At 36.3% G+C, this 23594-nt stretch overlaps 1 protein-coding gene across 5 annotated transcripts in view; it reads right to left on the bottom strand.

Moving 5' to 3' along the window:
* Positions 1–23594, bottom strand: part of Map4k3 (mitogen-activated protein kinase kinase kinase kinase 3) — a 135949-nt gene that overhangs the window by 5783 nt on the left and 106572 nt on the right. For 3 of the 5 annotated variants that reach the window (XM_048353069.1, XM_048353071.1, XM_048353070.1), the window contains 10 exons: positions 22472–22556; positions 20449–20528; positions 19041–19101; positions 18846–18963; positions 13478–13536; positions 11180–11283; positions 6424–6595; positions 3845–3913; positions 3672–3764; positions 798–868 (listed from right to left, as the gene is read on the bottom strand). In XM_048353069.1, the coding sequence (XP_048209026.1) occupies positions 798–868; positions 3672–3764; positions 3845–3913; positions 6424–6595; positions 11180–11283; positions 13478–13536; positions 18846–18963; positions 19041–19101; positions 20449–20528; positions 22472–22556 (912 nt within the window). Of the gene's footprint in view, positions 1–797; positions 894–3671; positions 3765–3844; positions 3914–6423; positions 6596–10288; positions 10914–11060; positions 11284–13477; positions 13537–18845; positions 18964–19040; positions 19102–20448; positions 20529–22471; positions 22557–23594 lie in introns of those variants that run through there. The other 2 variants (XR_007211920.1, XR_007211921.1) reach the window with 2 other exon arrangements.

Genomic DNA, 23594 nt, shown 5'->3' with positions numbered 1-23594 from the left:
TGTTTCTTCAGTTCTTACTATAGACCAGGCAAGCACATTACATACTACATTTCACTCACTCTTAAGGATTCTCAACTCACAAAGGCTAACTGACAGGCCAAGGTGAATTTAAGAACCAGTAGAACTGTTTACTTATTGCCAGCATTGGTAATCATTGCTAGAACACGAGGAAGGTAAGGTGCCTGAGGACAGAGAAACCCAGCAGCAGCACTGTCAATCCAGGCCATTGTCTGGGAAAGCTGAAGGAAATCATGGTTGGATGATCAAATGGAAGCACGTAAGATAGATGAAGTTGTTCAGAAGGGATGGAGTGAGGGGTAATGTGGGAAGAGGAAGAAGTCTCTAAAGGAAGTACTATTATAAGTACTAGGCATTAATAAAGTTACTACTGGTGTTATTTAGAAATTTTCTAAAGTTAGAAGTTCAATAGTTCTCTTTAACTTTAGAAACTCTTGGACTCAAGTGATCCTCCTGTTTTCACCCACCAGCATAGCTGGGACCTAAATAGCTGGGACTATAGAGAAATGCCACGGTGGCCAGGCATCTTTTTTTTTTTTTTTCCCATTCCTGGGGCTTGAACTCAGAGCCTGAGCACTGTCCCTGGCTTCTTTTTGCTCAACGCTAGCACTCTACCACTGGAGCCACAGCACCACTTCCGGCTTTTTCTATATATGTAGTGCTGAGGAATTAAACCCAGGGCTTCAAGTACATGAGGTAAGTACTCTACCACTAGGCCATATTCCCAGCCCCCTAGCATCTTAAAACTATTAATAAATATGACTTAAAAGATTACTTACCTCATTAGATCTGAAACTTCTACCTTGCATGCCGTGTTTCCAGAAAGCTAGCACACTGTCTTGTAGACAAACTAGCAGGCAAGAACAGCTCAATTACTGTTAATAGTACAAAAGTTCAACGGATAAGCATCATTTCATTCTTCTATCTCATATAGCATCAATTAATAACAAATATCAGATACTGCACATTTATCTGACATTTTTATATTCAGAATTTAACAATATTTTCATCTTTTTGATAAAAATATTTATGGAAAACAGGTCATAGAATTTTTGTTTGGTAAAAATGACAAAAAATGTTTAAATAAGGGGCTGGGGATATGGCCTAGTGGCAATAGAGCTTGCCTCGTATACATGAGGCCCTGGGTTCGATTCCCCAGCACCACATATACAGAAAACCGCCAGACGTGGCGCTGTGGCTCAAGTGGCAGAGTGCTAGCCTTGAGCAAAAGGAAGCCAGAGATAGTGCTCAGGCCCTGAGTCCAAGGCCCAGGACTGGCAAAAAAAAAAAATGTTTAAATAAAATATGGTGAATATACAGAAAAGTATAGTCAACCACAGAAAAACACATATACCACCACTCAACTACCATTCTGCCACATTTGGGGTGTGTGTGTGTGTGTGTGTGTGTGTGTGTGTGTGTGTGTGTGTGTGTGTGTGTGTGTGTGTGTGTGTTGCCACAGTCCTGGGGCTTGAACTCAGGGCCTAGGCACTGTCCCTGAGCTTATTTTGCTGAAGTTACAGCTCTATCCTCAACTTCTGGCTTTTTGATGTTCAATTGGAGATAAGAGTTGCCTGGTCTGGCTTTGAACCATGATCCTCAGATCTCAATTTCCCAAGTAGCTAGGATTACAGGTGTAACCCACTGGTGCCAGATTTATGTTTTAAACAAAGACAAATACAGCTAGACATCACTCTCTATTCCAATTCTTTCTGGTCCTTCTTCACTTCAAACTACTATTTAAACTTGATATTTATCTCTACCTGTAAAAATTTTTCTAACTGTCATACATTTGGTATGCTTCAATGTGTTACCATGTCCAGGTAGATTCATTCTTATATTCTGCTGCCACCATGAAATGGGTCATTTTTTAAAATAAAAAATTCAAATTATTTGTTTCTCATATGTAGCAAATATGAATCCTTACTAGTTATGGTAATTGTTTATACTTGCATATTCTATGCAGACAATATACTATTGGCAAAATGATCCATTTATTCCTTCTTTCTAATCTTCATATTTTCCTTTTTTTGTCTAATAAGACAGTGTTGAAATGTGATGAAAATAAGCATTCTTATATTTCTTTTTTTTTTTTTTTGGCCAGTCTTGGTTCTTGGACTCAGGGCCTGAGCACTGTCCCTGGCTTCTTTTTGCTCACGACTAGCACTCTGCCACTTGAGCCACAGTGCCACTTCTGGCCGTTTTCTGTATATGTGGTGCTGGGGAATTGAACCCAGGGCCTCATGTATACAAGGCAAGCACTCTTGCCACTAGGCCATATCCCCAGCCCACATTCTTATATTTCACTTCAAAGGGAAATAGCTAAACCATTAAACATTTTCATAGGCTTTTCTACTAGGTAAAGCCCATTTCTTTCTATTTTGTGCTTGTATTGAAGACTCACAAGTTATTTTTTCTTTTAATCCTTAGTGTGATATGTTACAGAAGTAATTTCTCACTGCAGAACCATCCTTGCTTTCCAAGGATAAAGCCTACTATTTGTTAACATGGAATTCTATTTACTAGTACTTTGTTGAGATTTTCAAAAATTCATGCTCATAGATTACAATTTATGCTAATCTTGCTTGATTCTAGCACAGTGCTATACACCGATTCATTGAGGGTTCTTTGCCTATACAGTACAGGAATTATCTTTTCCTTTAAGGATAGGAAAAAAAATCACCTATAAAACCATCATGATTGATTTCCAGATCCCTCAAGTAGTGAGCCTCATTACAGTTCCTCTCCTGTGGGATACTTTAAGTCTTATCACTCAGCATCCCAGTTGTAGTCTTCTATACCTAGAGTGCTGAAGGATATAGGCCTGTACACCTCTGAGTTCCTACCCTCTCCCCACCCCGGCCCCAGTTCTGGGGCTTGAATTCAGGGCCTAGGCACTGTCCCAGAGCTTCTTTTGTGCAAGGCTAGCATTATAACCTGAGTCACAGCCCCACTTCAGGTTTTATGGTGGTTAACTGGAGATAAGAGTCTCATAGACTTTCTTGCCTGGGTTGGCTTTGAATGATGATCCCCAAATCTCAGCCTCCTGAGTAGCTAGGATTACCAGGCATGAGCCACTGGCACCCTGCTTTATTGGTCTTATTTTCTGACTTTGGCTATGTATTTTAGAACAAAGATTTAATTTTAATCCCTTTAAACTGATTTATCATCATTTGTTTGTTCTGAGAAAGATACAGTTAGGTAAAAGAGGAAACAAGGAGTAAAATAGATGAAACTATTTGCCCCTGGCCTTATCCTCTAAAACTTCTGTGCCATTCCCTTTATTTTACTGGTAAAAGACATCAGAAACATGTGTACAAATACTAATCATTACTCATTTTGCCAGCACCACTATATACTGAGTACCAAATTTTCAAGTATTCATAGGGAATCTATATGAGTCTGGAGAAAATGGGAATTCAAACCATGGTTGCAAGAAATAATGTTTAGACATTTCTTTCAAAAATATGTAAGAAAGGTAACATCATTTACGTATAACTAGAATGTGTAAGTCAGGCTAACAGTGACCTGCGTTCATTATATCCTATATATTTAAAAAGAAGTCCTTAATAAGTATTTCTAGTTCCAGTAAATATTAGATAAAATTATTTTAAGGAGTTCATAATCCAAAGAAATATAAAACTTTGACTTACCTATTGATTCAATCTGGAAGTCAAAGGTGAGTTCTGATGACAATTTTCGGCTAGATTTTAATCTTCCTTGGAGATTTACTATTTTTATACAACCTAGAAAAAAAAACAAGCCACTCAGAAGCTAAGATACAAGCAATCTTAATAAGATAAGATATTCATAAATAAAAACTTACAGTCTAGACATACGAGGATGGTATCTCTCTCCAGTTGGGTTACATGGGTAACATTTGTCTGTGGGGTATCTATAATACAAACAAAGCTCAATAAACTTACGTTTACTGTAGTATCTACAACAAAGGAGACATAAAAAAAAGTAATTCTAAGGCCCATGTACTTGGAATGGATATATATATTTTTTGAAAAACACATATAATGGTTGAGCCAGGCTATCTAGGTCCTAATGTTGAAGCAAGCATTCAACATAATGTTTGTTCCAGTCATTGCCACTAGTGGTAGCACCATTATAATCATTGTTATTATTTTATTGCAGTACCAAGAAATGAACACAGGAACTTGCATTTGTAAGCACTCTTGCCACTTAAGTCCTAACTGTCCTTTTGCCTGTTTGTTTTTTTTAGATAGCGTCTTCTCACTCATTTTTTCTGGACTAGCCTTTACTTGTGATCTTCTTACCTCTGCTTCCTAAGTAACTGAGATTACAGGTATGCCAGCATGCTTAGCCTGAAATGGCATTATTTTTATTTATAGGTAGAAATCTAATCTTCTAAATTATGGTTATGACAGATGTAAAACTTTAAACTCAGAAGGACTGACTAGCCTAAGGGCTAGACTGGGCTTTGTACATACTATATGCAGGTATGTAGTAGCACATGCAATAAATACTGAATGAAAGAAATCGAGAAAAAAAATTACTTTCAACACAGTTAAGTTAAAAATATGAAAACATTTTGGAAGAGTCGAGTGCTCCCAAAATGTGTAGAGGAATTATTATTTTCTTTTTGCCAGTCCTGGAGCTCCAACTCAGGGCCTGAGCACTGTTCCTGAGCTTCTTTTGCTCAAGCTACAACTCTACCACTTGAGCCACAGCTATACTTCCAGTTTTTTTTGTAATTTATTAGAGATAGTCTCATGGACTTTCCTGCCCAGGTTGGCTTTGAATTGTGATCCTTAGATGTCAACCTCCTGAGTAGTTTGGATTATAGGCATGAGACACAGGTGTCTGGTTGAGGAATTACTTTCATCACAATGATTTACCAAGGTTTTCACATAATGTGAAAATACTATGTGCTCAAAGCTACATATGAACATAAAAACTGAACTGTTGAGTTATTCTTTGTAAAATGGAAGTTCCTTTGAAGGAAGCTATCTACAACTGTCTAAATTTTTTTTTTTTGTTAAGAAAGGAAACATTCCATCCAACCATTAGAAGGAAAGGATTTAAAATTAAAATGTTTGAGGGAATTAAGACGTTAACTGAAATTTATTGACAACAATCTTAACACTCCTTTCTCATTAAATAGCGGAAGAAACTGCAAAGTAGAGTACCAGCTATCTAAAAGGGCCAATGAAGCCTTGACTTTGGGTGAGCCTCAGAAACCTTATGACATCACCAAGTCTTCCTTCTACCAGGTGCCCTTGAAGGAAACCCACGTCTGTTTACTGTCCTAGCTCCAGCATGTGTTATCTCTAGGGCTTTTGTGAATGTATTCATGATTTTTTTTTTGCAGTCAAAGAGACCTTGTTCCTCCCGCCCACCCCCCCACCCCCAAATCCAGGGCCTGAGCACTGTCTCTGGCTTCTTCCTACCACTTGACACTTGAGCCACATCACCACTTCCGGCCTTTTCTGTTTATGTGGTACTGAGGAATCGAAGCCAGGGCCTTCATGCATGCTAGGCAAGCATTCTACCACTAAGCTACATTCCCAGCCCAAGACCTTGTTTTTTATAGTAAAAGATTCAAGAGGAAACAAAAGCGAAAGTGGTTATATAACAAACAGGAGTATTGAAAAAATAAACATTAATAATCTCTAAAGGTCATATTTTTAAGTGTGAGAGGGCAATTTGATTTATTTAGCATAAAACTCACATTTTACCTACACCTATTATTTTGTCACAACACAATTACAGTTTCAAGCTATAGTCAAATTTTTGTAAAAGTTTATTATTAGGTGTGTTTGCTAAGATAACAATGGTAAGTAGTTATAAAGGAGTTATAAAGGAAGGGCCTGCTGTATAACCAAGTAATATAAATCAATATTTAAGAAAATAAATTATATAAGAGAATTATTTTCAGTTGGGTGGTAGTGGCTCATGCCTATACTCCTAGCTACTCAGGAGGCTAAAACTAGAGGACAACAATTCAAAGACAGTCCAGGCAGAAAAGTTCATGAGACTCTCATCTCCAATTAACTACCAAAAAGCTGGAAATGGAGCTGTGGCTCAAAGTGGTAGAGTGCTAGCCTTGAGCACAAAAGGTCAGGGACAGTGTCCAGGCTCTGGGTTCAAGCTCTAGCACCGCTCCCCCTCCCCCAATCTGAGTTCAAGCTCTAGGATCTATACACACACACACACACAGTAACTTTCAACATGCACATGCTTGGCCATCAAATTCTTTTAAATGTGTCAAATGAATTAGTTCTTTAAAACAGTCATTTTTTCTTCCATTCTACTACTGTAATTATTCAAGATTGGCTTTCTACACAGTTTCTGCTTACTGAGAAATACAGTAAATTTGTTACTTACAAAACCAGCAGATGTACTAGCCTTAGTAATTCCATAAACATTACAAACCTGACTCTGTAAACCATGAAGAGGTAGAATTTGGGTTGACAGTCTCAAATCGGACCACCTGGTTGAAATCTTTCCCTCTACTGACCCCAACACAGACTAAAGGGTACTCCTGCTCAGGAACGACCAGCATCTCAAACATCCTGAGTGGACATGGTATAGGAAAGTCTATGTGCTAGAGGAAGAAACAGAAATACATCAAATAAAGGAAAACAAATGTCAAATGATCTTATGAGAACAAATTAAAAGAGTTTTAAGTTTTACACGAATGTATTAAATAGCTGTGTATTATAAATATCACTTTCTAGTCACACAATCTCAGAATATGCAGACAAGTTTGAACTACAAAATACCTCCAGGGTGGGGGGAGGTGGGAGAAAAACAAGAGAAGAGGTAACAAGTAGGATAAGAAATGTGCTCATTACCTTATGTAACTGTAACCCCTCTGTACATCACCTTGACAATAAAACTAAAAAAAAAATCTCCACAAAGATTTTAGGCTTATTGCTATAATAATGTTTCAAATTAGAATTCAATTGCCTGAGTATATTGGAGTGGAGGGGAACAGAGAAATCACCTGTCTCCTGTTTCCTATCTTCTAGTTCAGTATTTCCTTAAATTACTCTCTTGCTTTCCTTACCAGCTGAGCAAACATGGGGAAAGAGGCAAGAAATGCTGGCACAAGACATAGTCCTATAACTGATGGAAAGTTCCATAGGTAAAATATATTTACTTTTATAGCTCTAGTGATTTCTATTCAGTTAATTATAGTCATAACAAAACCAACATAAATTTTACATAAGTTGGAAATAATTTTATTTCAGATCTGGAAAAGTATAAATATAAAACACTAACTCCTAGTAATCAGACAATAAAGCCACAGTGATTACAACACATTCCTGTCAGGAGGCCTAAAATGAAAAAGAATAATGATAACATGCATCAGAGAGGAGTCAATGAATGCTGACACACTGTAGTAGTTTAAGTTGGTGAAAACCCGGCTGATTATACTGATTACACTGCTCATTAATATTGAAGATATGCGCTCCTGTGGCCCAACAATACTACTTCTAGGTTTACATTCTAGAGAACAGAGACATATGCATGAAAGACATGCAAAAAACGTTTATGGCATTTCTGTTTAGAATAACATGAAACTGAAAATAACTCAAATGCTTATTAATAGTGAATGGATACTCACATGGGAAATTAATGAGAATGAACAACTTAGCTATGTCCAATGACTACATAATTAAAATGCTGCACAAAAAAACAGTAGAAACAAATGTATATATGCTTTCTGATTCTACTTTTATGCTGCTGAAAATCAGGTAGAATAAATTTTAATGTCTAGGGATACATGTGTATATACTAGAACAAGGAAAGCAGATTTTTCTCATTTCCTTAAAGAAAAGACAGGAGGTGACTGGAAGCATGTCGTAAGGAAATCTGAGGAGGTGGTTTTCGTTTTTTTTAACAGCATAATTGTTAAATGCATGGCTCAAGTGGTAAAGCACTGAGCAAATAAGTCAAGCAAACTTGAGTCCCTGAGTTCAAACTCCAGTACTGAAAGGAAAAAAAAGTCTCATATGTATTTTGTTATGCCCATTCTAACAATTTATCACTTATAACTGGGTTGCATTTTCTGTGTATTTTTCAAATAGTATTGCTAAAATTAAACAAAGTTACTGAATATGATTTACTTTTGTTCTGGAAACTCATACATTTTAAGGAAAATGAAAGGTGAGATGGGTTATCATGACTAGTTTAATGTGGCACTTGTGGTTGTAAAGCACAGCTTTACTTGCTATGCTTTGTGTACTTGCTGTCCCAGATCCTGCCTTCTCTCAGGCTGCTACATGTCCTGCCCAGGGCAGACACTCCACCAACATACCCCACCTATGCCTCTAGAAGCTTTCCTTTTAGGCATCTATCATATTTCTAAGTAGTTCAAACAAGTTAAAGAATTCCCTTGAAAACATTTCTAGCTCTTTCTCAGCATTTAAGCAAGCCACTCCTAGAATTCAGCCTGAAATAATAACTAAGCAGTGTCCGAGTCATAACAGAACTTGTTCTTCTCTTTATGGGTTAAATCCAATGCTCTTGGTTATCAATACTGGTCTTTACATCTTACTCATTTTTTTCTCTAATAAATAGCATTATATTTAGTTCCTAGCATACACAAGGCTATTGGGAAGGCCTTTAATTTCTACCTGATATTCAAGATAAAAATGTAGCATACTAAAGCAAAAGCTGTCAGAAATGTTACTAAGAAGAAAAATGCAGAAAGTCCAAGAATGTTTTGACCCTGAGTTCAAAGCCAGTACTGCCAAAAAGAAGAGGATGTTTAGTATGACTAAGTCATAGATCACAATGAACATAAACCAAAATAGTTTCAAATAAAGAAACAGTATACATATATAAATTTTGAATCAGGCTGGGCAATGGTGGCTCATGCCTGTAATCCTAGTTACTCAGGAAGCTGAGATCTGAGGATCACAGCTTGGACCTAGCCTGGGCCGAAAGTCCATGACACTCTTATCTCCAGTTAAACACCAGAAAACTGGAAGTGGTGCTGTGGCTCAAAGTGGTAGAGCTGAAGAGCTCAGGGACAGTGCCCAGGCCCTGAGTTCAAGCCCCACAATAGTAACAAAAAAATCTTGAAGTAGAGAAAGAAAGGGAGATGAAGGTAAGTAGGCAAGGGCTTATAACTCAGGGAATTTAAGGAGAGGAAGTGTATCAAAGTCTTGCAGGAGACCCAGACCTGTCCCCAGAAAAAATACGAGGCCCTGTTCAAAAAGTAACTGAAATAAAAAAGAGGATGGAGGCGTGCATGGTTCAAGTAGTATTACAACTGCTTTGAAAGCATGAGGACCTGAGTTCAAACTCCAGTACCACCAAATAAATAAATAGCCATGGGTGGGTTAATTTCTAAGCTTTCTATGTCAAAGTCTATATTCCCTTCTTCAGGGCTGGGAATATGGCCTAGTGGCAAGAGTGCTTGCCTTTCATACATGAAGCCCTGGGTTCAATTCCCCAGCACACATATATTGGAAATGGCCAGCAGTGGCGCTGTGGCTCAAGTGGCAGAGTGCCAGCCTTGGGCAAAAAGAAGCCAGGGACAGTGCTCAGGCCCTGAGTCCAAGGCCCAGGACTGGCAAAAAGAAAAAAAAAATCTCTTCTTTATGCTCTTGGCATTTAAAATTCCTTTAATAGAGAAAGAGCCTTTCATTATAGATGGGGAGAAATGATTTAACTTGTCAGATGACATGTAGTCATTGTCACTAAAGTCTAATCAGGCCATCCATATATATGAATAACTGACATGGAATTGTCTTACATTTTGCAGGAGTTAGGAATGAAAGAAACCAGGACTTAACTAAGGGAGACTTAAAAAAGAAGGAAGAAGAGAGGGAGGGCAGGTAGAGAGACCAAACTCCATAGATTTTACCACTCCTCACTTAGGGTAAATAAGCAAGAACCAAGAGAAGCTGAGAATAAAACTGTTCTGTCACACATGGGCTGCATTTACTAGCTTTTTGCTACATAAAATGCATAAAGCTATTTCCCTTCAGCTTTCAGTTTAAAGAATTTCTCTCAGTGAATTTATTGGTGAAATCATTACCTCAATGTTTCAAATTCTGTTTTCTTTTTATTGTCAATGTGATATACAGATGTACAGATGTAAGATAATGAGTACAATTCTTGTCAAACTTGTTACCTCTTCCCTCATTTTCCTCCCACCTTCCTCCCTCTCTCCCAGTTGAACATCTGTACAACTTAGTTTACAACATATTCTCTTTTAAGTATTGCTGGTGCACTGGTTGGCCTTTTACCCTTTGTCTCACCATTTTGTGTTCCCCTTCCCTTCTCTAATTCAGACACACATATATGCAATTCCTAGGGTACTCGTAAGAAAACAAAGACTTGGAAAAAAAATCATACTAAGCAAAGTGAGCCAGACTCCCAAAAACATAGACTCAATGTTTCAAATTCTTGAAACTTTTAATCTCTTTAGTTCCAGTTCAGTTTGATGTTAACAGTAATATGAAAACTCAGAGCCTTTAGTCACTTGTAGGTTTTTTAAGTAACAGGAAGTCAATATTTTAAACATCCTATTTCAATGTTACAAAGTTTAGTGATAATCTGACTTCAGTTTCTACAGAGGGATCAAATGCTCATAAAATAAGAACACTTAACCCACATACACAACAAAGACAGTCCTAAAATTCATCTGTTATTTCCTTGATGTACTTGAGCTAGTACTTCATACATTTTAAAAGGTTATCTTAAATATATTTTAAAGTTTATAAAGAAACTGAAGCAGAACGCCTCAAACCCAAAAATACCCATAGGAAGAACTGGGCAAGTTAGCTGGTGTGTAAAAATATATAACCCAAACAAGTCATTTCCTCCTCACTGTAGTTATCCTTTATCCTTGGAGACACTAACCTATAGGATGTTGTTCTGCTTTGATAGAGTAGGACAAAGCAGAGAAGATATTGACAACACATTCTTTTTGGTATTAGGATTCCAGCTCTTTACTAATACACCCTTGAAATATTTCTCTAGTTTCTCCAACCTTTTGCCAGGTGAACAAGAATTTATTGCAACTATGGAGACTTTTCACCAGACTGCCACAGAAGCTCAAATCATTAAATTATCTGGAGCATCAACTGAAAACATGTTTTCTTCCAAAGAACAGAAAAGTTAACACGTTTTTACAATAAGAATATCATAGGCTGATTTTCCTGCTTACCTTAATTAACATAAATTTCTGCATTGGTTCAACCCATTCTAATAGAACGATGCTTGTCTGAAGTGCCCCACATAGGTATTTATGGCCTGTGTAAGGATTTCTCACTGTCAAGGCAAACAAGTAAACATGAGTTCTACTTTACAGTAATAGTTGCATGTTCAAAAAAAGAAAGCAAGCTGATTGCTGGTCCAACTTTAATTAGACAGAAGGGTGAAAAGAAGCACCATCATGACTGAAAGCAATTTTATCTGCTCTATGGCTGAGGGTCAGGAAGGAGTAGGTGTATCATAGCAGGGCACTTAGTTGAGGATGCACCATTCTGAAGAAAGGGGTCAGGGTAGATTCTGGGGAGAAGCTGACAGATTGATAGGACACATACGTTCAGGTGTTTTACAGAAGGCGGGCGGGAACATTCAGAGGCAATAATGCTCTGGTTCTAGGATATAAAGTATTTGTCTATACCTCCTACCTCCTTTATTGAATGCCTATGGTCTCTTTGAAAAGATTACAGACTTAACGGAATCTTATAATAAAAATAAAAAGTAATAAAATTGAATCACCTCAGAGTTTAAGTTTTTCTTATGCTTAAGATGTAAAACAAAGGGGGCTGGGGATATGGCCTAGTGGCAAGAGAGCTTGCCTCGTATACATGAGGCCCTGGGTTCGATTCCCCAGCACCACATATACAGAAAACAGCCAGAAGTGGCACTGTGGCTCAAGTGGCAGACTGCTAGCCTTGAGCAAAAGGAAGCCAGGGACAGTGCTCAGGCCCTGAGTCCAAGGCCCAGGACTGGCAAAAAAAAAAAAAAAAAAAAAAAAAGATGTAAAACAAATATAGTTGAAATTAAAATGAAACTGAAAAAGGGTAGCAGCAGTAAAATTCACAAACTTTACATAGGTTTGGAATAGTACAGGCAACAATAGAGACAGGCAATAGAGACAGGCAACAGCAAAATTACCTAACCGAAAACAAAACAAAACAAAAACCAACCCAGAAAAAGTCTACACAGGCAACTAAGGTTCCTTTCTCTTCATGCAGAGCCATCTCAGACAGGTAGACTTTTTAAGCTGTTATCTAAATCATTATGTCTAAACTCAATCTGGTCATCCTCCTTTGCCCCAAACCAGCAGTTCTTGCTTCCCATGAACACCTCTGTCATTCTGGGTTCAAGGCTTCAGTTGTTTCTCCCATTTTCCCCCTTCCTTTCTCTTCCTGTTGCTACTACCGAAGCTCTAAACCTTCCTTACTGTGCAGTGAATAAAGTTCATGTTCACACATGGCTTCACATGCTTCCTCCAGTCTAATAGCACACACAAACTTACCATTCTTTGTACTACCTGTACTCTCAGCTAAGCTGTAATACTCAGCAGGTGTTATGTATACTTTATGATTTTTTTCTCATTCACATGTTTATATCATTTCTTTTGTTTGGAACCCCCCCCCCCACATCCATTCATAAATTCTTTGGACACCTAGCCCAAATGCCATCTTCAGTTACCCTATATTAAGAGTTCTTTGCACATTTTATCTGGTGGTGTAGTGACAATATATTTGCTTCCTTCTATAACACTAGTAGCTTAAAGGAAGGAAACTACTTTTTTTTTTTGTTTCTGTTACATGGAAACAGAAAAACTAGAGGAAAAACAATTTAGTCTAAGGGTATGTGCACAGGCAGACGATAACCATCATATCACAATCATGAGATTTCACACACTAAAGGTAGGGGATACATGCTGAATGAATGCAGTTTCATAGCTTTACTAAGCACAATGAACACTAAGAGTCACTTTTGAGAATACAATGTGATAAAGTGCTATAATTTTTTTTTTTTTGGCCAGTCCTGGGCTTGGACTGAGGGCCTGAGCGCTGTCCCTGGCTTCTTCTTGCTCAAGGCTAGCACTCTGCCACTTGAGCCACAGCGCCACTTCTGGCCATTTTCTATATATGTGGTGCTGGGGAATCGAACCCAGGGCCTCATGTATACGAGGCAAGCACTCTTGCCACTAGGCCATATCCCCAGCCCCAAAGTGCTATAATTTTTAAAAGTGTATCACTTTCTCCATTTATCCAGTCAACAAATTACTTTCAAACACCTGTTATATGCAAGGTGCTATAACATATATCAGGCTTACTCTACATAGGGATGCAGAAATCAAGAAATGTGATTTACTTGGGGGGGGGAGGGCAGAATGTCTTGGGGCATGGCATACTGTTTAAAAACCCCATAAGGCTTAAAATGAGCTGCTTTAGCCACTCTGCAAAATCGGAGAGCTACTTGCCACTGCATTTTTACTTACCAACACAACACTTCTGACACCATTTGGTTTCAGGGATTTTTGCTGATACAGCAAATTTCCTAAATGTGAATGAAAATGAGTATTTAACAAATGTAGGCAAACAATATATGACACAGGTATTGTTGCAGATCAGCGGTGAAAGGATGAGTTAAAAATTGATGCTGGTGAGTCATATATTAAAAATAAAATTATATTGAATCATTTTCTCATGTCCCTGATCAATTTTAAATAGATTAAGGATTTAGATATTTTAAAAACCTATAAAATATTTAGGACACAGAATACTATGACCACAGGTCTTTCTTTTTTAATGTAAAAAGAAGCCAGAAATAAATATACTAATTAGCTTTATCTCTCCTGTCCCCCCTCCAGCCCTCTAGTGCGTACATCCCTAGTGGAGTTCAATTAGTTCAATCTGTCATTTTGGTGAACCAAAATAAACCACTGATGAAGCAAAGGTAAGGAAAAACTTAGCAGGAGGTATTTTTAGCACATATAATAAATTTATACTGTGTGAAGGACAAGTACTGCATGCTTTTGGTCACATATAAAAATAAACCAAGCATGACATAAGAGTTGCAGAGGCATTAGGAGGGACTGGGAAGGGTTAGGAAGTAAGGTAGACAGGAGTAGAAGGTGAGTGAATAGGCATGCACGCTGTATACATGCCGGGAAATAGTTCAGGGATTCTCATTAGTATATGTAACTAGTATGTATTAATAATTATAACAAATGAATAGAAAATGTGTATAATGAGATAAAGAACTTAAAGTAGGCCTGTAATTTTTTATACACCTGGATCTATAAACATCCATTAAAATTTTTTATTGCTATTGTAAAGGTGATATACAGAGGGGTTACAGTTACAGAAGTCAGGTAATTAGTACATTTCTTTTTGAACAGTGTCATCCCTTCCCTTATTTTTTTCTTAGTTTTTCCCTCCCTCCCCTCCCTTCTCAAATTGTATATGGTAGTTTATTTTTAACACCATTTAAATTTAATAGGTAAATACTCACTTCAAATCATTTTGAAAAACTATACTTTGCTGGATGCTGGGGCTCACACTTGTAATCCTAGCTACTTACCAGGCTGAGATATGAAGATCACAAGTCTCTGAGACTCTTATCTCCAATTAAACACCAAAAAAGCCAGCAGGGGCTCAAGTGGTAGAGTGCTAACCTTGAGCACAAGAAGCTCATGGACAACATCCAGGTTGAATTCAAGCCCCAGGACTGGCATCAAAAAGCAAACAACAACAAAAAACCTGCATACCATATATATACACACTCAAAAGGTAAAATAATGAAGACTCCTAGTTCTATAAAATTCAGATCAAACTTCTTGACGTCTATATGTATATTTAAGCTCCTTTAAACTATAAAAATGTTCCAAATATTAATAACTAATTCTTTGCACTGTTTAAGATCAGAGTTGGACAATTCTATATAAAATTGTACAGCATGTATGTTATACTGAGTTTAGTTCCAAATAAGTTTAGAAGAACTTTTTGGATGGATATTCTTGTCTCTGTAGAAGTGAATATTAACCAAGCACATATAACATTGTGGTGCTGAACATTTGGTATATTTTGAGAGATGGACTTTATATTTATGGAAGTCTGTAATCATCATACTGAGTCCTTGCTAAGTGCCATGAACTTTACATGTTCTGTGTCACTAAACATGTCCAAAAATTCTGAGAGGGAATCATGCCATAGAAACCTGAGGCTGGGACTGATGCTGATGTTCTCTTACTAAGTAATTGAGAAAGCAAAGTCCTCTATTCTAGTGTCACTCTATCTATGTCCATCCACTGCTCAGTCTATTCACTGTTCAGTAATTCAACTTTGAAAAATCTACTACCATCCCTTTTGGGTCAATTTAAATGAAAACTATTCTGATTGCTAGAAATTGCTAAAAAATTGTTAGCATTTCTAAGTGCTGTTTAGGTGAACTACTTTTCTTGGTACATAAATAATAATTCTGACTAAAACACCTCATTGTTTTATTTCACTAACCATACAAAAGGAAAAGCCGTACATTTCTATAAATTATAGTTTTGATTTAACAAATGCACCTTCAGATGTTCATCAACATTTCATGCAGCTCAAAACAAAAGACAAAACTTCCCCACAGCTTAACCTGACCAAAGTGTGTTTCAGAATTTTAAGTATTGGAATGTAACTCCTCTCATATTTCCACTGGCAACAGGATCCACACTTGTGAACTTTTTTCCTAACTCTCAAATCAAACTTAGGCTTTTTCTTTTGGACCAATGTTTATTCTTATCATCTTAGCTACTCAGGAGGCTGAGACCTAGAGGAACAATGTTCAAAGCCAGTCTGGGCAGAAAAGTCCACAAGACTCCAGTTCCAAAAACAAGCAGCAAAAAGTTGGACTGGAGGCATAGCTTAAATGGTAGAACACTAAACACTAGCTGCAAGAAAGATAGCTAAGCAAGCTCAAGGCCTTGAGTTTAAGCCCCAGTATCAGACAGACAGACAGACAGACAGACAGACAGACAGACAGACAGACACACACACACACAGAGTCTTGTTATGTAGTCCAACCAAGCTGGCTTCAAACTCACTGTCTCCCAAGTGCTATTATTATAGGCATGCATCATATCAGGCTAACTTATAGTGTAAGTTACTGGCCTTGTCAAAACTTGAGGGGATTAATTGACTGATAGAGTCTTAAAAACAAAAGGAAAAGTATGATACAGGTTGGAAAATAATCAACTAGTAAGCATGGCTTAGAATTAAAAATGAATTCACTGAATGTCTAGCCATGGGAAACACACTGTGTAGCACTGTAAAAAAATATATAGTAATGTTCTATTGTGACCTACAGGTTGTCTTAAATTTAATTATGATTTTAGAAAAGGCAATAAGAGTAATTTTATCAACATGCGATCACTGAGAATCCTAAATCAGTTAAGCAACTATTTAATGCAGGACATTTAATATTTAAAATTTAATGTAGGACATTTTTTATAGGCACAGATAAATTTACCTTGTCCAGAGGGAGGGGGGTATGAAGGACAAGGTAACAAACAGTACAAGAAATGTATCCAATGCCTAACGTATGAAACGGTAACCTCTCTGTACATCAGTTTGATAATAAAAATTTGAAAAAAAATTTACCTTGTCCATTACTGGTGACAACTGGTTCAATTTTGTAATAGCCTTACTAGGTGCCAGATACCATGGAAGGTACTTTACATACATAATTTTGAAAAAAACCCACATGGTAAGAATTCTGATTCCATTTAACAGATAAATTTACTCAAAGTAATTATATAATTTTAAATTAAAATCAATTTAGATTCTAAAGCTTATGCTTTCCTACAGAAGAGTTATAATCTGGTACAACAAGTACTTGTTTTCAGAATGACTACCATGAAATTCAGAACTAGAATGAGAGATGCTCAGTCTGAGGAAGTTTAAGTTGGGCTCCAGGTATGGGTGACAGAATGATACAATACATGGACACAATACTATCAGGCTAAGGTGTTTTTAGAATTCTTGCCTATTAGTGGAAGAATTAAGAGGTTTTATGACTAAGAACGGTAGCACATGTATGTTATTCCAGCTATTTGGGAGGCAGAGATAGGAGGATTGCTGTTCAAGGCCAGAATGGGCAAAAATTAACCTGAGATTCTATCTGAAAAGCAAATTAAAAGTCAGACGGGACATGGCTCAAGTAATACAGCACTTGGCTAATAAGCGGAACTGAGTTCTAGTACTTCAAAACAAACAAAATATGTTTTGTAGTAACTGATTGATAAGGAAGCTTTAGAATGAGATTTTTGTGGGTATTAGAAATATGATCTATTAATTATAACAAAATCTCTGAAACATGTGAAAGGCGAGTACCTATACAGGGGAAAATCCTACTGTTTGGAAATTCCTTAAAGGAAAGGCAGTAACTTATTAAGTTCTGTCTCATCTGTATGAAGGACAGGACACTTCATTTTGTATATTATGTAACTGGAAGAACTAAAGACAGCTAAAAACAAGAGCACATGCATGGCAAAAATGTTTTTTCTTTTCTTTTTTTTAAAAGAAAAAGAGCTCTACTTGCATTGAAGTTTATGTGTCATATACTTCTTGAAGACAATCATGTACACTTGAAAGCTTGGTGTTTGCTTTTTGTGACCTAAGGATTTTGGATTATCAAATTAGAAAATTAGATGCAGAGGTTGGATAGATAACACAGATAAACACCAGCACAAAGTATAGCTGGGAGAAAAGTAAGGGCAGACGATCCCTATGGAAAGAAAACAGTTACCAAGGCCAGTTGTAGCGCAACACCCTAAACTCCAAATACAGATATTATATAACAACATATAATAAAGTTGGTAATCACAACTCAGTTATCATAAAATGTCCAATTAAGTTTGTTATATTTTTAAATAGTATGTGAAACAGTTTTGAATAATTTCCAGTAGAAGGTTACTTTGTAAAGTTTTTGACAGTGGGACAAAGGGTGAACTAATACAGCAGTGATACTAGACACTGTGTTGGAAATGTATACTATACAACTAGGGGGAAGGGAAGGGAGGGAAAAATTGGGAGAAAATGAGAGAGGGGCACTGCACTGTTCACAAAGAAATATACCCATTATCTGACTTATGTAACTGTAACCCCTCTGTAAATCACCTTTACAATAAAAATGAAGCAAAACAAAAATCAAAAGTTTTTGTGCACAAATGGGTAAATCTTAGTTACACTGCAAACTCAGTAATTGAGAACAAGAGATTCTCATGGTACTTCAAAGTAAAGGTTTACATAATTTATAAAAAATCTGTAAGGGAGGAATGGTTGTATTATAATGTTTTGTAAAATATAACTTATAATTTATTTATGATTTAGAAAACCTTTAGACAACAAATGAGGGTCAATATTATAATAAACAAAAGAGCATGGTATAATTAAAATGCCAAGGAAATACAAAAGCAAAACTCTTTTAACTTCTAAGTAATTATCTCCAAGTGCAAAAACATTTATTCAATAAATCATTTCATTTTCTAGCCTTAGAAATTTTACTTAAAATTCATTTTATTCAAATTAATAAAAAAAGTCAAAAGGGCATTACATGAAATGTAATATTATAGGAAAAAATTAGCTCTGTAAGGAAAAGATAATTAAAAATTCAGAGAGAAAAAGTTTAATGTAATTGGAAAGCATAAAGTAGAATAATTTTAGAACAAGAACATGAAAAGTTCTTGCTAAAATATATTACTTATGATTTTCATTATACATGATTTCTCTTAAACAAAACCAAAAGCTCTTTTACTTTTCCTAGCCTTTGGTATTAGAATGAATTATCTTTACGGATGATAGCAGAACTAAATGCACAATTACCTTGGCAGTATTCTGTCAGGGAGTTTGTGTGCTGGAATAGCAACAGGTAACTTTTGCATTTGTCTTGCATAATCAAACAGCCCAGGCAAATTATGAGAATAAAGCTGTGAAGCTTTGCCTGTAAGAAAATAAATAATATAAGAACTAATAACAAGCCATCCCAACTATTAATATAAAAAAAATTAAAAGACTTACCAGATATTGATAACAAGCAGTTGTTCATTACATACAACCATGTACATCTTCGAGGGAATAGCTAGTAAAAAAATATACTAAGTTTACAAATATTAATACATCACAGTGATTTAAATATATACACATTAATCATGTAAGTTGTCTTATCAGTGGGCAGTTCTTTAGAATACAATTCTAATAGAAATTCATTGTATGAAGTATTTTTAACAAGGTAGTACACATACATACATACATATCTATGTGGAAGGAAAAAATAGCAATATAATTTCAGTCTAAAACATGGTAGGATTAGCTCAAGTTGCTCTTATGGTGAAGACTATATAGGAAGAAACTATGAAGAAAATGTCTCAAAACATGTTTTCGTTTGTTTTGGTTTTGGGGTTGACTCTTCTGTGTACTCCCTCTAAAATACTTATGAAGGTGCATATGCATACATGGAAGATACAGAAAAAAGAACTGTGATGTTGTGGAACACAGAATAGAAAAATACCTAAGTATGAAGGTGAGGAAGAAGCTGAGAAAATATGATAAAAACTCATCGATAATAAAGGATACACACACATGCACAGACAGAATTCCTTAGTGAAATTAGTAAGTTAGACCTGAGAAGCACTTCTGGAAGCTTGAAAATGGTTAGTACTCAGGGCAAAGAAAAGGGCATCAATATACTTTAAAGAAAGAAAATAATTGCTTAGTAAATAGTAAGGTTTATGTAGTTATTCATTATTAATATCCTCATCATTAACATTTTTGCATGTTGCCTTGAGTTTCTGCCTCTGGGGTACTAAATGTGAAAAGCTCCCTTTAGGACTGTGATGATAAAAAATGTCCCCCACACAATGTTCTAGACCCCATTCTGTTCTCTATTTCTGACCAAACTCAACACTTTTTTACTCACTGGCCACAGTCTCTAGTCTCATCTTCCACCTGACTGTAGATCTGTCTAGAACAGAACTATGATCATTAACATGATACACAGAGCTCTGGGATTTGGTGTTTCCTACCTACCCAGTTCTCTCCGTTGTTACAGGTTTAGACTCCAGTCAAATTGTCCAATCACTGCTCCCCACACTGGCCATGCAATTTTGTAATACTCACTCATCTGTCCTTTTTCTGATCATCACTTAAGTTCCATCTCAAACATATCTTTTATATCTCCTCACAGGAGGGAGGTACTGGTGACATCTAACTCATTCTTAGCATGACACCTAAACCTGAGCACTGTTGTTACTGCTTCATTTGTCTGCTTTCCCTAGAACTTGAGCTTCTCAAGGGTGCAAACTAGTCCTATGAATTGTGGTAAACAGATTATACTCCAGGAAGGTTTTATGAATAAGAAGATACGAGAGTACCAGTGAAAAATAGTAACTTAAAAATAAAAGGATTAAAGAATATACAAGTAACATACCTGTTCCATTGATGTTTCATGAAGTTCATTAAGATTAAGGGTATAAATCCCTTCTTCCGCACCAAATATCAAGTATTGATCTAAAGTAGCAAAAGTATTTCATTACTTGATTTTAATAAGATTATTTTAAAGGATTTGTATGCTTTCAAGTTACATAAATGTATTAACTACTAAAAACTACTGCAAATGTTTCTAATATAAAGACAAGATTAAATATTTCAATGATTAAATATTTGAGTGATATGTAAGTATTAACCTCAAAGCTGTGAAGAAAGGGTCCTCAGGGGTCATCTACAGAGAGGCATGCTGAACTTTTAACTCACCAGAGGCAACTGTCTGGCAATCACTGAAGAGAGGATGGCGTATAACTGACATATACAACATAGATCAAGAACAGCCAATACAGATAATATTTTTATATTTGGGTGCTAGTGGTTTGTGCTGTAATCCTAACTACTCAGGAAGCTAAGATCTGAAGATCAAGGTTTGAAACTAGCCTTGGTAAGAAAGTCCACGAGACTCTTATTTATAATTAACCACCTAAAAGCTGGAAGGGGAGCTGTGGCCCAAGAGTAGAGCACTAGCTGTGAGCAACAAAGGCTCAGGGTCAATGCCCAGGCTGACTCAAGCCCCAGGACCAGCACACACATAAAAAGAAATTATATAGGATAATTTTTTCTAGTGATTATTATTATTATTATAAACATTCACATAAAAACCCAGGATCTCATTATTACCTGTTAATAAGTTAAGTAAAACCCAGTCCCTCCTGCTAGGCTTGTCATTATCACAGAAGGTCACACAAGGCTGGAACAGTCCTGTCTACACTTTTTTCAGTATGTTATAAAAGAACAAGTTAAGAGCTTCTCCATATTAGACTGAGGTATGTGGCGAACAATTTAGAACGTCAAGAAAATTCTTAAACTGCCAAGCATTTCAGATGACTGTAGGTATTTTTTGTTATTGTTGTTGCTTTGCCACTCTACTTCCTGAGCCACAGTGCTACTCTCTTTTTATGTGGCACTGAGGAATCAAACCCAGGGCTCCACGCATGCTAGGCAAGCACTCTACCATTAAACCACATCTCTAGCCCCGACTGTAGGTATTTTATAGCAAAAGAGTTATGGTCAGACAGGACAGGGTTCAAACTGAAGCTCTCTACTGTCAACTAGCTGTGAAGCAATGAATTTCAGTATCAATTTCTCTAACTGAAATGAAAGCATCTGTCTTGGAGCTTGGACAGGAATACATATATGTTCTTATTAACACACACAGAAGTTTCTAGGACTGTGTTAATCTTACATAGACAGATAAATATTCAGATACAGTATAACAAAAACACAGATTTCTGCTTAAGTGCCTGATGATGGCCTCTTTAAAAGTTGGAGACTGTCTGCGACTGTCTGATGCAGTCTTTAAATACTCAATTTACTGTGGCTTTATTCCTTCTACAGTGGCTACCTGAACTGCTACTGTGCAACATTACTTCTGGAAGAATAAGAGTGTTTAATGCTTATGGTTTATTATGGTGACATGGGGACTATAGTGAAACTCTAATGCCATGTATCTCTGCCATCACTGAAGTCAGTTAGAGAAACATAGTTTCACTGTTATGTTTTGAGTTTTACCGTAAAATTTAACAATAACATTTTTTTATTCACACAGAAAGATATTCAGAAAATGAGTAAGTTCAAAAGGGAAGATCAAAATAGAGAGACAAAAGATAAAAAGACAAGCGATTCCAAAAGCAATACTTACAAAACCATTTAGTGTAAACCAACTGTACAACTCATGGGGGGGATGGGGGAGGGAAAAGGGGAATGGGGAGGTGGGGGAGAACAAGGGAGGAGGTAACAAGTTGAACAAGAAATGTACTCACTGCCTTACGTATGAAATTGTAACCCCTCTGTTCATCACTTTGACAATAAATAATTATTAAAAAATGAGTAAGTTCAAATGCTCTCATATCCAAGCTGGAAAAAATATTTACAAAGAGAACAGATAAAAAAATTCATGGTACTACCTCTTGTATCTGGGTTTATCCATGATGATGCACAGTGAATTTTCAAGGGACATCCATTAAAAACCTTTGAAAAACATGCACCCATCTAGGAAAACAAAGAATAGGCAATATGAAACTGTGTCAAGCAATGGTCCTTAGTATATAAAATATAACTATTTTCTAGTTTATTTAGGGAGATTACAGAAAGTATACTGAAATTAAGAACATTTTTAAATTTATAGAAATAAATATACCAGTCATTGATTTGACTTACCCACCCCTTGGGCTATCTATCAACTTTTTGGTAGTACAAAGTTTACAGATAGGGCTGGGATGTAGCTCAGTGGCAAAGCGCTTGCCTGGCAAGTGCAACGTCCTGGGTTTGATCCCCAGTACCAAAAAAGAAAAGACAAAAAAATACAGTTAAAAAAAACAACAAAGTTTTCAGATAAAACCACGAGCTTACTTGAGAGAAAAAAAGGGGGCAAAATCAGTATTTTTTCTAGTCATTTCAACTAAAAGTAGCAACAAAAGTCAAGTCTGCACAATATTTTGCTTATAATAGTGCCACTTACATTTCCACTACCAAGATCATTACAAAATTTTCTGATGAGTTAGAATCTTCACAAAGTTAGAAATGTTTCCTATTTGGTTTTAGGATAAAGATGTCATTAATCATTGAGTTTCATAGTATAAAGTGAAAGAGGTATGTTTCCACCTCCAAATATGTAGACCCTGATTGTTTATATTATTCATTAAAAATTTCTACTTTTCATGATATTAATGTATTGAACCCACTTAAAAATCTTTCTAAAATGTAGTATCATTCATTTGCACTACATATTAAAGTTTTAATTATGAAAATGATCATTTTGGTTAAATACTCTATTTAATCATATTTTTAACTGTCAACTTGAGACAAAAATATTTGGCCAGAGGAAACCTCTGTATTTGTCATACTGTCCTAAAATAAAGGAACAACATTGGGCATCATCTCAGCAGCCATGTTCTTTTCACATTTACAGAAGTAGTAGGCTGAAAGAGCCCAGCACTAGTTGATGGTGATGTGATGAAGGGTTAAAAATATACACACATAAAACAAGTCTTACACTAACAACTTTAAATACCATCAACGTTACAAGTA

Source organism: Perognathus longimembris, chromosome 8 (assembly GCF_023159225.1).
Source record: "Perognathus longimembris pacificus isolate PPM17 chromosome 8, ASM2315922v1, whole genome shotgun sequence".
NCBI classification, from domain to species: domain Eukaryota; kingdom Metazoa; phylum Chordata; class Mammalia; order Rodentia; family Heteromyidae; genus Perognathus; species Perognathus longimembris.
Note: the sequence above shows the minus strand (reverse complement) of the source record. Positions and strands in the feature narration are given on the sequence as shown.